The sequence below is a fragment of the Saccostrea cucullata genome, unplaced genomic scaffold (genome assembly GCF_032062105.1).
Source record: "Saccostrea cucullata isolate Sc308-1 unplaced genomic scaffold, CSIRO_AGI_Scuc_v1 ctg48, whole genome shotgun sequence".
NCBI lineage: Eukaryota > Metazoa > Mollusca > Bivalvia > Ostreida > Ostreidae > Saccostrea > Saccostrea cuccullata.
Window position 1 is genome coordinate 98364 of NW_026930219.1, and position 12683 is coordinate 111046.

Below are 12683 nucleotides of genomic sequence, written 5' to 3' on the forward strand. Positions count from 1 at the left end.
AGTTTTTTTTTTGGGGGGGGGGGGGCTTCAGGACAAATAAAATTTCGACCAATTAGTAAGAATCTTTTTATTTTGTCCAGTTATGATAAAAACTAATATAAATTCTAATTCTAATGCTGTATAAAGGGTTATTTTCGCTTCGCTTTGTTTTCGCTCTTGCAAACAAATTTGTCCTGTCTAAAATTTGTCCAGTCACAGTTCTCTTTGAGAAATTGTAATGTCTTCTTTGAATTCGTACATATGAACAATTTCTAAAACTAGGTAAGATATTGACAAACACATTGATGAAAACAGAATATAAGCAGTCTCGTTTAAAGTCATCATTTTCGGACGTTCTATGGTCGATACAATGATCTTGTCAGCAAACACAATTTTTTGAGTCAAATGCTGACTGACGCTTTTATTAGTCCATTATTTATACGCTGAATTGACGACGTATTTTTCTGTTATTTCCCGATCATGACAAAGAGCACACGGCGGATGTGACCGGTCGGCAGGGGATGCTCACTCCTCCATGGCATCTGATCCCACCTCTGACGTTTCGGAGGTCCGTGTTTGCTCTGCTCCTCTTTTGTATTGTTTTATGGACTTTGATATTGAATACTGTTCGTTATCTCCATATCCTTCTCCGTCCCGTTTTATATTCGCCCAACCAAGGGTAGGGTGAAAAGGGAGAAAATAAAATGGAGGCAAAAATTTCTCTGTATACGATACTGGTATGGTTTTAAAAGATAGGGATAGAACTAGACATGGGGCAGTTCTGGAAAATATTTATTAAAGTCTCTGCTAATTATATGCTTCAAGAATTTTTCAGCAAACAGATTGTGTAATTTGAAAGATATTATGTTGAATACTGGGGAAAATATTTTGAATTAACGGTCATGTTTAGGCTATAATGAAAAATAACACTGGTGCCATATCACAATAAGAGAAACTACCCGGGAAAAATAACACAGAAAATAAAATTAATCCTTTCATAACCAGGCTGTAACCGAGCAACAGGAGATGATTAGCTCTTCATGGTACCTGATCCAGCCTCCTATGTTCTTTGAGGTCCCTGTTTACTTCCAAATGAACATTAACTTTGTAAACGTTACGTTTTAAAAATAATTGTTTTTCAATTCTTTAGGTACAAGTAATTTTTTTTAAAATAAAAATTAAGGAAACAGGTCAATTAAATACCCCTTTAAAAAATTAACCCATATGAAGAAATCTCTCTAACTAAAGGTAACAAAAATGTGGTAGACTTAATTGACCTAAACAATTAAATATACATAATCCGCATCCACAAACAATATGTTAATTAAGCGATACATCTAAAGTGCAATGATGTAATACATCATGTTTTCGATCCACGGAGAACAGCTTTCTATTTAATCTGGTGGAAACTAGAGGAAGGTAAAGTCAGATTTCTTTTCTTGTGATTTTGTTTTGAATATTACTAATATACTTATTAAAGAAAAATTCAATTCATTTTCACTTTATATTTGTCCTTTTCAACATAATTGTTTTGTGAATTTTTTTTTTAAATAAAACATTTAAAATCTCTCTATTAAGGGTTTCCTTTAGAAGTATCGTTATAACCTTTGTATAATTTGCATTATAGCTTTTAATGACGTAAAACTGACATACTTATGTGGTAAAAATACTTTTTGTTTTTTATTTCTTCTTGATTGATGCTATTGTATCTGATAAAAATAGCAACAAGTTCGAATAAGTTCAATATAAAAAGCGTCGATATTTATGATTAGTAGATAAACCTGTGGTACTAATATACTTATTAAAGAAAAATTCAATTCATTTTCACTTTATATTTGTCCTTTTCAACATAATTGTTTTGTGAATTTTTTTTTAAATAAAACAATTAAAATCTCTCTATTAAGGGTTTCCTTTAGAAGTATCGTTATAACCTTTGTATAATTTGCATTATCGCTTTTAATGACGTAAAACTGACATACTTATGTGGTAAAAAATACTTTTTGTTTTTTATTTCTTCTTGATTGATGCTATTGTATCTGATAAAAATAGCAACAAGTTCGAATAAGTTCAATATAAAAAGCGTCTATATTTATGATTAGTAGATAAACCTGTGGTTTCAAAAACATTACATTAATTTCAATGTTGATTATGATTTGTGTAATTAAAAAAAAATAATATCTTTAATGTCTCATAAAGGTATTGATATTCCAAATATATTACTTAATTATTTGAAAAAGTTAATTTATTTGTGCATATGTTTTCCATGAAAGACATTATAATTTTTGAGAACAAGAACCATGAGAACAAAGAAAATCACCCAAAATGTTCTAAAATTTATTAAAATAAAAAAAAAACAACAATCTGTTGGCAATGAACTGAATTTGTGACTTCAAAATTCAACGAAACTTAATTAATTATAAACAGGACACCACGATGTATCACCGTGTTTAACATTTATTTATCACCATATACGTAAAAGGGTTGGTCAACTACGTAAAAAGGCTTGTGGTAATCACATACCGGTACTATGAACATGGGATGATCATATGTTTATGACTTGAATTTATGTCTTAAATGATTCAGTACTTCTGTTTATGTCTTAAATTATTCAGTACTTTTAGAAACAGTGCAAGGCAATTTGTATAATGTTGATATCAATTTCAATCCATTTTCTTCAGAATAAAGTCTGTATTCACTTTACTGAGTATTTGCTTATTAATATTCATAAGTGAATCTTTATTATAACCTCAACTTAAAGTTTCAAGATCCATGTCGAGGAGTACATGGTGGATGTGACCAGTTGGCATGGTATGCTCACTCCTCCATGACACCTGATCCTAACTCTATTGTTCTAGAGGTCTTGTATTTTTTAGAATGCAACTAAGCTCACTAATCAATAAGTTTACATTAACGGAAGATTCTTACTGTCGTTATTGTTTCACGACTTAGTACATTTAAATGTTCTTCTCTAAAATACACACATAACTATTTAAAATAAAATGTCTTTCTCGAAGTGAGTTATACCGAAATTAAGTCAATTAACAAACTACAATGAAAAAAACATCGTAAATGCACAAAGAAATTAACTTCAGAAAAAGCATGTAATCTTGATACTAAAACCGTAGATACACATTTGTTTAAATTAAGCAGTGATATATTTTTGAAATTTGTCTAACGAGTGCAATATTTTTTTTTAAATTGTTTAATATTTTGCTTCGTTTTCATCTATAAACCCTATAGAGACAGACATGTGGTACTTGATTATTGCCATAGTGTTGGGATCCAGTGTAAATGTGCGGGGACAACAATCCTGTATAGCTGTAAGTCAATAGTTTATGTTATCGTCCATTGTCACTAAGTAAAGGAATTAATCGGGTGACTTCGCAATCGTTTTATGCCTAATTTTGGAGTGCCTTATATTTGATTTTATTGGTTATATTATTTTCTTTTAGATTTTCGGAGAATCGAATTGTCCACAAGGAACTAGATGTGTGAATAATGTATGTCGGCCAGGCGGTAAGTAAATGTTAGCCATACGTGGTCAAACAAATGTTAGTCAGACGGTAATATATATGACGAAACTTTGTACATTCTTACTTCTTGACACCAGAAACATAAACATATATCAAATAAAATTTTGTTGCTGTGTGTCTTGGTTGCCATAGTTACATAGGAAAAGTTTGAAAAATGAGATTTTGGCTACTGTTAATCTTCATTGGGCCTTAAAAACTACAAAAAGCAAACGACACAAAAACATGACGCCTTGTTGCCACTTATGCTCTATAGAAACTGTTTAAAATATATCTCTGAGTAAGTGGTAACCAAGGGTACATTTGAAATACTTTGAAATGCTGAAAGATGCTGAAAAATTCTCATTATACACCAATGATAGGTGATACATGATGAAATTTGATAAACAATTTAAGAAAACAATGAAAATATTTGACTTTAAGTAAATAAGTATAAACAACATTATTTTATGGTTGCCATGGTAGCACAGTGTAATCAAGCAAAATCGGTTACTTAATTAGATCGGATTAATGCTACTGTGTTGAGGAAAAACATGAAAACTCTAGACTGGCAAATATGCATTCTGAGGACCTTGCAACACTAACAATATATGAAAAAATTGGGTTTATTGCTATTTTGCGATGTGACCATAGAAACAAACTCCCAGCAATTCAAAGTGATATTTTTGTTTCCTAATTAATCAACTTACCATTTGATCAAGAAACATTATTTGACTCACCTTGAATAAAACTTATCTGATGGAACTATGAATATAAAATATTGATAAGTTTGATAAAGAAAACAACACCCGTTGCTATGGTAACCAAGAAGGAATAAATGTACGATTTTGTTAACTTTTTATCAATATCAAACCCTAAATGCTAGTTTTGGCAATCTATATATAAGGGGGGTGTATCCAAGAAAACAAATTCTTTTCCAGATTTTTTGCATATTTTTTTGCTTTTACCACAGTAACGCTCTATTCAAAAAATTTAATTTGAATTTAGGACAGGAAAGGACGGGACAAAAACTACAATTACGGGACATAAGAATAAAACCAAAATCCGTACAACCTTATTAGAATTTTATCGAGGTCGTTTATTGTCTTCACGTCTTGGTGACCTCATTGTGACTGCAGTTTAATATTTCTATGCGTGAATATACAGGAAATTGGCAGTGAAGTCTATTTCATAGATGGATTAATAAAACTGAACAAATGTAGATATCTTCTGAATCGCCTTTGTTATGAATTTATCAAATCATCATTTGATTATTTAACTCACTTTAACTAAGGTTTAATATATATTGAAATTAATAAAAATAATTTTAATATTTTTTATTTCAGGAAATACGGATTGTTCCCCGGTATGATCTTCATTAAGACAGAACAATATTTTTCCAAATTTAATCTATGTATAATTATTCAATGTTTTAATTTTTAAGTTATGAACTATTTTTCTGTAATTTTGCTTGTATCATTTATAGAAAAACTTTTGTTTTAATTCATTTAGATTAAAGAAAATTTAATCCAATTTTCTGTTAGATGTAACTTTAGTTTGAAAATGATCAAAATGATAATTTTAGAATAATCCGTGCCCTAATCCAAGAGACAGGTGTATAGGAGGTAGATGCGTGAGAGGTATGTAAATTAACTTTTATATTTACATTATTATGTAAAATAAATATGTATATTAAATGGAAATTCAAAACTTTTATAGACATGTTCGATAACATGAATTGCACCGAATTAAAAAAAAAATTACAAGTTTTATATCTTAACTGCTACTCGCTACCATTTATGTTCCTTAGTTTGTGTAACCTAGCCAGGGAGACTGAGCTCGTTTTTTGCACAGGGCAGGCGAAATAAGAACAATTGTGTTAGAATGAATAAATGTCATTTATTTTGTAAATGACGAATAACATATATACAAAACAGGGGGTCATTCATAAACATGTAACCCTTTTAATAATACATGTGGTGATGAACACATCATGACCCCCTAAAATACTACATATGAAAAAGATATTTACACAAATCAACAGATAGGGGGCCTCATGACACGAGTACCAAAAATACCTGACATGCCCCCTACAGAAACACATATGTAAAAAATAGGAATATCAATAAACTGCCTGCCCACAAAAAAGGTGGGTAGGTACAAAACTTAGGCCACAAATCCAATTAAGAATTGGATCCCCCCACCCAAAGGCTGCCTGGCCAGGATTACCAGCATTATCAAAAATCGTATGTATATGGAAAGGGGAACACAATATACATAAATTGCAACTGCATATCATATGATACCGACATTGAAAACAGGTGACAGCAGACATATTCTGACCTGCCAAATATTCAAGAACAAGAAAAATTAATCAACATTTCATTACAGAAGTCAAAGTTCTGACATGTTTTGATTACACAAGACAAATTACTGTGGACTGTGTTAAGTTCACACTACACTCAACATGATAGTCAACAAAATTTCTATGGTGTCTTATACACAAATGGACAATGTCTTATAACAGCAGACAAATTCTGAACTGTCAGTCACACACTTGGTAAACCAGCAAGGTCATATATACTTAAAAACTGATAAATTTCGCCAGAATGAAAAAATTAAAAAATTAGTACATCTTCCCATTAGGGACAAGAATTGTTGTTGCAGAAAAATTAATGTTAAATTTTTACCTATGGAAATTGGTAAGAGCAAAGAAGATGAACCACTACGAGAATAAAAAATAAAAATAGAAAATGTTCATTAATAGAATTATCTTTACAGCAGACAACTTCTGAACTGTAAACCTAATGACAGCAGACAACTTCTGAACTGTCCTTCCTAATAACTAATAAAACACTTCAGGTTTATTGGCAGCAGCCAAATGCTGACCCACCGTGTGTAATTACAGAAAGGAGCTTATATAGCAAAAAGAGGGGAAGGGGTCACCTTGTTACCTAAAAACGGAAGGAGTTGATGCGTATGTACCTACGAAAGGCGTCAGAGTTCCATCGACCTAATTTTTTAATAAGGCTTTCAGAATAGCCTAAGGAGGCTGCGTAGGAAGCTGCGCCTATTCTGAAACTATGACCGTTAAAGTTGTTTGTATCAAGCCCTATAAACTCTACTGCTGATTTTAAATGGGTGGTTACTTTTGCATAAGAAATTGGGAGAGCATCCATTGTTTGAAATAATGGGCCAGATGTGTGCTTTGAATATTGTAAGTATTCAAGTAACGCATGCACCGGACAAAATGATGAACCTTGAATAGCTTGGACAGAGAGAACCAAAGGGGTATGTTGCTTATTTGTTTTGAACTCACGCATGATGATTTGAGCTGCTGACAATGTAGGCCCTACATAGTCAAAAGTGACATCCGCGCGCTGTAAAACATGCTTGCCGCTATGTAGTGATTTTACAGCAACTTCCCCTAATCTCAAAAAGGCATGAAAAGCTAACAAAAACAGAGCCCGAAGCAGGATGCGAAGTGAATACTGAGGGACAGTGTGAGCTAGGGCATTTAATATTTTTTGTAAGATGTCCGGTGTGATAGGTAGACGTGTATCTTTTGTTGGAACAGATGACTGACAACCCCTTAAAATCTTTCTAGTAATAAAGGCCTGCGTTGGGTCATGCATATTTAAAATTTTGTGGACATAACTAATTGCAGATATATGAGATGCTATGCTGCTTGATGAGTAATTGACCGAAAACAAATGACCAATAAAGTTACACACATCTACAACTGAAACAGGAAGAGAGACAGTGGGCTTCCATGATCTTAACAATTCCCATGTACGTCTGTAAGCTTGAGCCGATGATGGAGACAAAGCAGAGGCTAGCAGCCGTTGACAAACGGTACTCAAATTTTCAAAAGTTCTACAGGGATTGCAGTCTGGTGTGTATTCAAGTGAGGAGCTACTCTGAAGGCTTCCTGAAATTGAAATCGAGAAAGTTTATCTGCTAATAAATTTTTCTTGCCCGCAATGTGCTTTGCTTTAAAGAATATATTGTATGAGAGAGATGTTAGCACAAGGCGTCTTATAAGCTTCATAAGAGTTTTTTCTTTGCAAGATTGTTTGTTGACTGCATGCACAACGGCCTCGTTATCTGACATAAACAATATTTTCTGATTAGCAAGGCTTGACCCCCAAATTTCAAGAGCAATAACGATAGGGAATAACTCCTTAATAGCTATCTGGTGATGTTCTAAATCTGGTACCACATCCCACCCATGAGCAAACCATTCTGTACCAAGAACTCCTGCAAAGCCAATAGAACCTGAAGCATCTGTATATAATAATGCTTTATCTGATGATGTAAAAAAATCTGGTAAAATTACTGATTTTCCATTTTAATTTTCAATAAAATGAGACAACATTTGCAGGTCAGCCCTAGTTTCACATGTTAGCCTGATAAAATGGGAAGGATTAGACACACCACAAGTAAGATCTATAATGCGCCTAAGAAAAGCTCTACCAGGTACGACAACTAAACAAGCAAAGTTTAATAAGCCTATCAGAGACTGTAGTTCTTTAAGGGTAATTTTCTTCCTATGCTTTACTTCCTGCAACTTATTTCGTATCTTGACAAGTTTTGTTTCAGGCAACCGACATTCCAAAACGTGGGAATCTACTTCAATGCCATAAATTGTTAAAATGGTTGTTGGGAAATGGGTTTTTTCTTTTTTAATTGGAATACCCGCCTCATTGCATATTGACAGAAACTGTTGCAAATCTAGTAAGCATTTGTTGGAATCTTTTGGACCTATGAAGAAAAAATCATCAAGCATGTGAGACATGCCTGCAGCGTCAAATTTTGTGCACATTGCCCATTGTAGACCTTTACTAAGGGATTCGAATATCTGACAAGAGCTGCTAGCTCCCATGGGCAGACATTTATCATAATAATAACAACCTTGCCATGAAAAACCAAGAAGTTTGTAATCTTTGGGGTGTATAGGTACGATCCGGAATGCATCCTGAATATCTGTTTTTGCCATGAGAGAATCCTTACCAAATTGTCTTAACAGGGCTGTGACATTGTCAATTGAATCATACTGAACAGTGGCACACTCTTGGGGGATTTGACTGTTAACAGAATTATGTTTTGGAAATGACAAATCGTGTATTACCCTAAATTTCCCTGGTTCAGATTTTGGTACCACTCCCAGGGGTGATGAAACAAAAAATTCAAATGGTGGGGATTTAAAGGGACCAGCAATTCTACCTTTCTGTATGCCTTGATCTATAAAATCATCTATGACAGATGGAAAATCGGTTGTACTTTTATGATTCCTTGAAATTGTTGGAGTTGGAAGACCTATACATCCTAGACTAAATCCCTGTCTAAAACCATCTATCAAAAATTTAAGTTTCTGTGGTTCATAACCCTCTAAGACTCTATGCAGATTTTTTGGTTTGATGGGTGTTGGGAGCTCTTGAGAAGCTTGATTTTTGAGAATCTGGGCATTTGGATTTGGGGTGGTTTGATTTGCACTGCATACAAATGTGTTTATAGGGGCAAGGGTTTCGACTGCATCGTACACCTCTGTTAAATTGGAAACAGAATTTCGTACGAAAGGGATGATTCTGTTGAGGCTTTGGACCTTGAAATTTTATAGTTGCAGCTTTGAGTCGCAATTCCTGAATGGGGTTTTGCCATGGAACGTTAACTGATTCTCTGAGTTTTCTGAACTGCTCATCATATTGTCTAAATGCATGGTCACCGTGCAAGGACTGCACTTCACGGATCATATGGCAGTATTTGAGAAGGTTAGGGGCCTCATCGGGAAATTTCTCAATAAAGATGGCTGAAAAAATGAGGAAAGCATCAGTCCACTGGCCCAGAGTGATGGGGACTTTGGTTTTTTGACCTTGATGTAAGTTAATGACCCCAGTAGAAATAGTTACTGAAAGAGGTTCATCTTTTGTGCTAAGTAGTGATTTTAAATCAATATACTCATTGTTCCAAATTTTTTGTTTCAACTTAAAAGACACTGAAGCACCTAATGGGATACCATCTTTTACCTCTATAACCTGATTGGATGACCTTGCTGGCTCACCTAAAAACAATTGATCGAGAATTGTTCCAATTCCAGCTGAAGATGCACTGCCTCCTTGGCCGGTCAGAGATACCTGAGGCTGAGTTGTTGATGTTGTAGCTATTGACTGACTCTGCTGGGATACCATTGATGATGTCACCGTGGATGGCTTGTTCACAGACTGTTGTTTTATTACGGCAGCTGCCAACTTGTCATAGTCTATGGAGGGGGTAGCGTTCGACTGTACCGTATTCACATTTGCTTTGGCATTTTCAACATTTGTCTCAGCCACCGCAGTAACATCAGCAGTACTTCCCACATTTCGCTTTTTACGAGTTTTCGACGAATTCCCCGATGTACCATCTAATTTCCGCTTAGGAGGCATGGTGGTGACCTGAGAAAATTTATGTAATGAAGTAAAATCTGTAAATATCATAAATATGTTTGCAATATACACAAGTTATGCATACGAAGTCTGAACAATGCAGCATTATTGTATGCATTAAGTATAATAATGACAACACCTAATGCAGTCAATTGACAGTCAAAATACAAGACCTGATATTTTGTACAGGTATGATACTTGCATGTCTTGAAAGAAATGACATAAATTAATTGACTACGGTTTTGGTGATTACAATTTCAATGGACAAATTGCCCCGAACTTTATATGCAAAAAGAGAAGTATGATATTAACCTGCACTTCCCGGAGCCGTACTGCATGATATTCATCTTAAAAGAATGTAAAGTATGACAATATGCATATGCAGCAGCATGAATAATATGGAAATGCATAAAGTTATGAACTTGCATAGAATATGATAAAATGAACTTGCTCTATTTATATAATGTGTTAGGGCCCACATAGAATTTAGAGCAAAGTAGTTAAGGCAAGTGCCCTGATCTGTGAGTGCATTGTTGCTAATGTAAAATGCGCATGGTCTCTCATAGAATTTAGATCAAATAATGATAAAATGATATATATCACTTGTGCGATGCTCATAATGACATATGCGTATGGTCCCGCATAGAATTAAGAGCAAATTATAATAAAATGAACATACTTATACATAAAATGTTCATGATAAATTATGCGTATGGTCCCGCATAGAAATAAGAGCAACTTATGACAAATGAACATGAACTGTTCACAATGTAAAATGCGTATGGTCCCGCATTAAATAGTTAGCTCAAATTATGGCTAAACACAGGATTTGTAACTGCACTGTTCATAGAGTAAAATGCGTATGGTCCCGCACAGAATTAAAAACAAAATATGACAAGTGCAACCACCTGTTCTATGCCATTCATAATATAAAATGTGTATGGTCCCACATTATATCACTTGTGTGATGCTCATAATGACATATGCGTATGGTCCCGCATAGAATTAAGAGCAAATTATAATAAAATGAACATACTTATACATGAAATGTTCATGATAAATTATGCGTATGGTCCCGCATAGAAATAAGAGCAACTTATGACAAATGAACATGAACTGTTCACAATGTAAAATGCGTATGGTCCCGCATTAAATAGTTAGCTCAAATTATGGCTAAACACAGGATTTGTAACTGCACTGTTCATAGAGTAAAATGCGTATGGTCCCGCACAGAATTAAAAACAAAATATGACAAGTGCCACCACCTGTTCTATGCCATTCATAATATAAAATGTGTATGGTCCCACATTTGTATTTATAAGAAGGGAGTATGACCCTGCATACTCAATTAAGTAGCCAAGCAATTTATATTGTAAAATGTGTAATAACACTTCCATATGGGTATGGTCCCACATAAGTACTAAAAGAAGCCACAACAATAAAATTTACCAAAAGAAGTTTTGCTGGGTTTTAACTTGATCAGGGAAAATGAAAGTAAAACTATACATGTGGTCCTGCATAGTCACCACTATACTGAAAAATTGTGTATGGTCCCACCAATATCAACTATTTTGTTATGCATTTTCACTTATTAAAAACCCAACAAAATACAAAGACAAGCTATATAATCAATTATTTGTATAATTAATATCATTCAAATTATACTAAATTGAAAACTTTGAAGTGCAGTATTGCTGAACAAATGCTGCGCCAATATCTGTGCTAAGACACAAAAATTACTGGTCACAAACCATATTTAGGTGTCCCCGTGACTGTTAGCAAAATCCCTTGTAGCTCTTAACACGGAAATGAAAATTGTTACCAGACATTGTAAAAATAAAATTTTTACGTAACAGACAAGCAATTTTTGACTTTTTTCCATTTAATCCATACATCATTATGAAACTGAGATTGAGAATGGTGGGAGGGTTTTTCTCACTGTTTTATTGTTAAATGAATATATGAAATGACATGTTAACTATTTATAACTTTGTAAAATGGTAATATACAATTGCATGTATTTTTTTCCTTCATATTTGACTTGTACAACATACACTGTATCAAAAAAAATTCTAAAATTTAATATGCACTTTTGCATATTTATTTTTCAGGAAACAACTCATTATGGTTACTCAAGTTTGATGATCATTTGAAAAAAAAATTCCCAACTAAATACGTATGAGCTATCTAAATATTTTCCCAACCAAATCTACGTATGAGCTACAAATATCTACTTAACCCTTGCAGAGGATTTTCACCTATTAAATAAAAACGATCATGACAGGGTTGTAATATATAAAAATTAATCAGGTATTACTGCTAAATTGGTCAAATTAAGGACATTTGTGGGGAATTGGAATGTTTACCTCTTAATTTAGATTTATTTGGCCTTATTTTTTACCAGACATGGTCCTGTGAAACTGCATTTTTTTTACCCCGTCATAAAAAGGAAGTTCAGGTCACTCCAAAATGCCTGTGGTGCCAAAAATGGACTCCTTCTAGGTCGGAACATCCTGCCTTAAGAAAATTGTTTGCGGCAACGATTTTCGCATTAAAGTCGCTGGAGGACGCCCAAGGCTGACGACGCAACAGTTGACCGACAATCACAACTGGGATATCCATCCCCTCGTGTAAATAACTTGCTATTGAAAGGATATCCGTTGATAATTTTTCCATCTCATAGCGCAAAATGTCATTTTCGCCAATCTGAATAAAACACACATGTGGTTTGTTTTTAAATTTGATAAAATCCTTTAACTGGGACACACGT

General features: G+C 33.8%; 1 protein-coding gene across 2 annotated transcripts in view; it reads left to right on the forward strand.

Annotated features, from left to right (window-relative positions):
* Positions 1 to 255: 255 nt before the first annotated feature.
* LOC134283284 (neurogenic locus notch homolog protein 1-like) overlaps positions 256 to 12683 on the forward strand; it is a 31655-nt gene continuing 19227 nt past the window's right edge. The window contains exons 1-5 of one of the 2 annotated variants that reach the window (XM_062765729.1): positions 256 to 1398; positions 3220 to 3299; positions 3432 to 3495; positions 4835 to 4854; positions 5074 to 5128. In XM_062765729.1, the coding sequence (XP_062621713.1) occupies positions 3228 to 3299; positions 3432 to 3495; positions 4835 to 4854; positions 5074 to 5128 (211 nt within the window). In that variant the 5' untranslated portion in view covers positions 256 to 1398; positions 3220 to 3227. Of the gene's footprint in view, positions 1399 to 2734; positions 2837 to 3219; positions 3300 to 3431; positions 3496 to 4834; positions 4855 to 5073; positions 5129 to 12683 lie in introns of those variants that run through there. The other variant, XM_062765730.1, reaches the window with a different exon arrangement.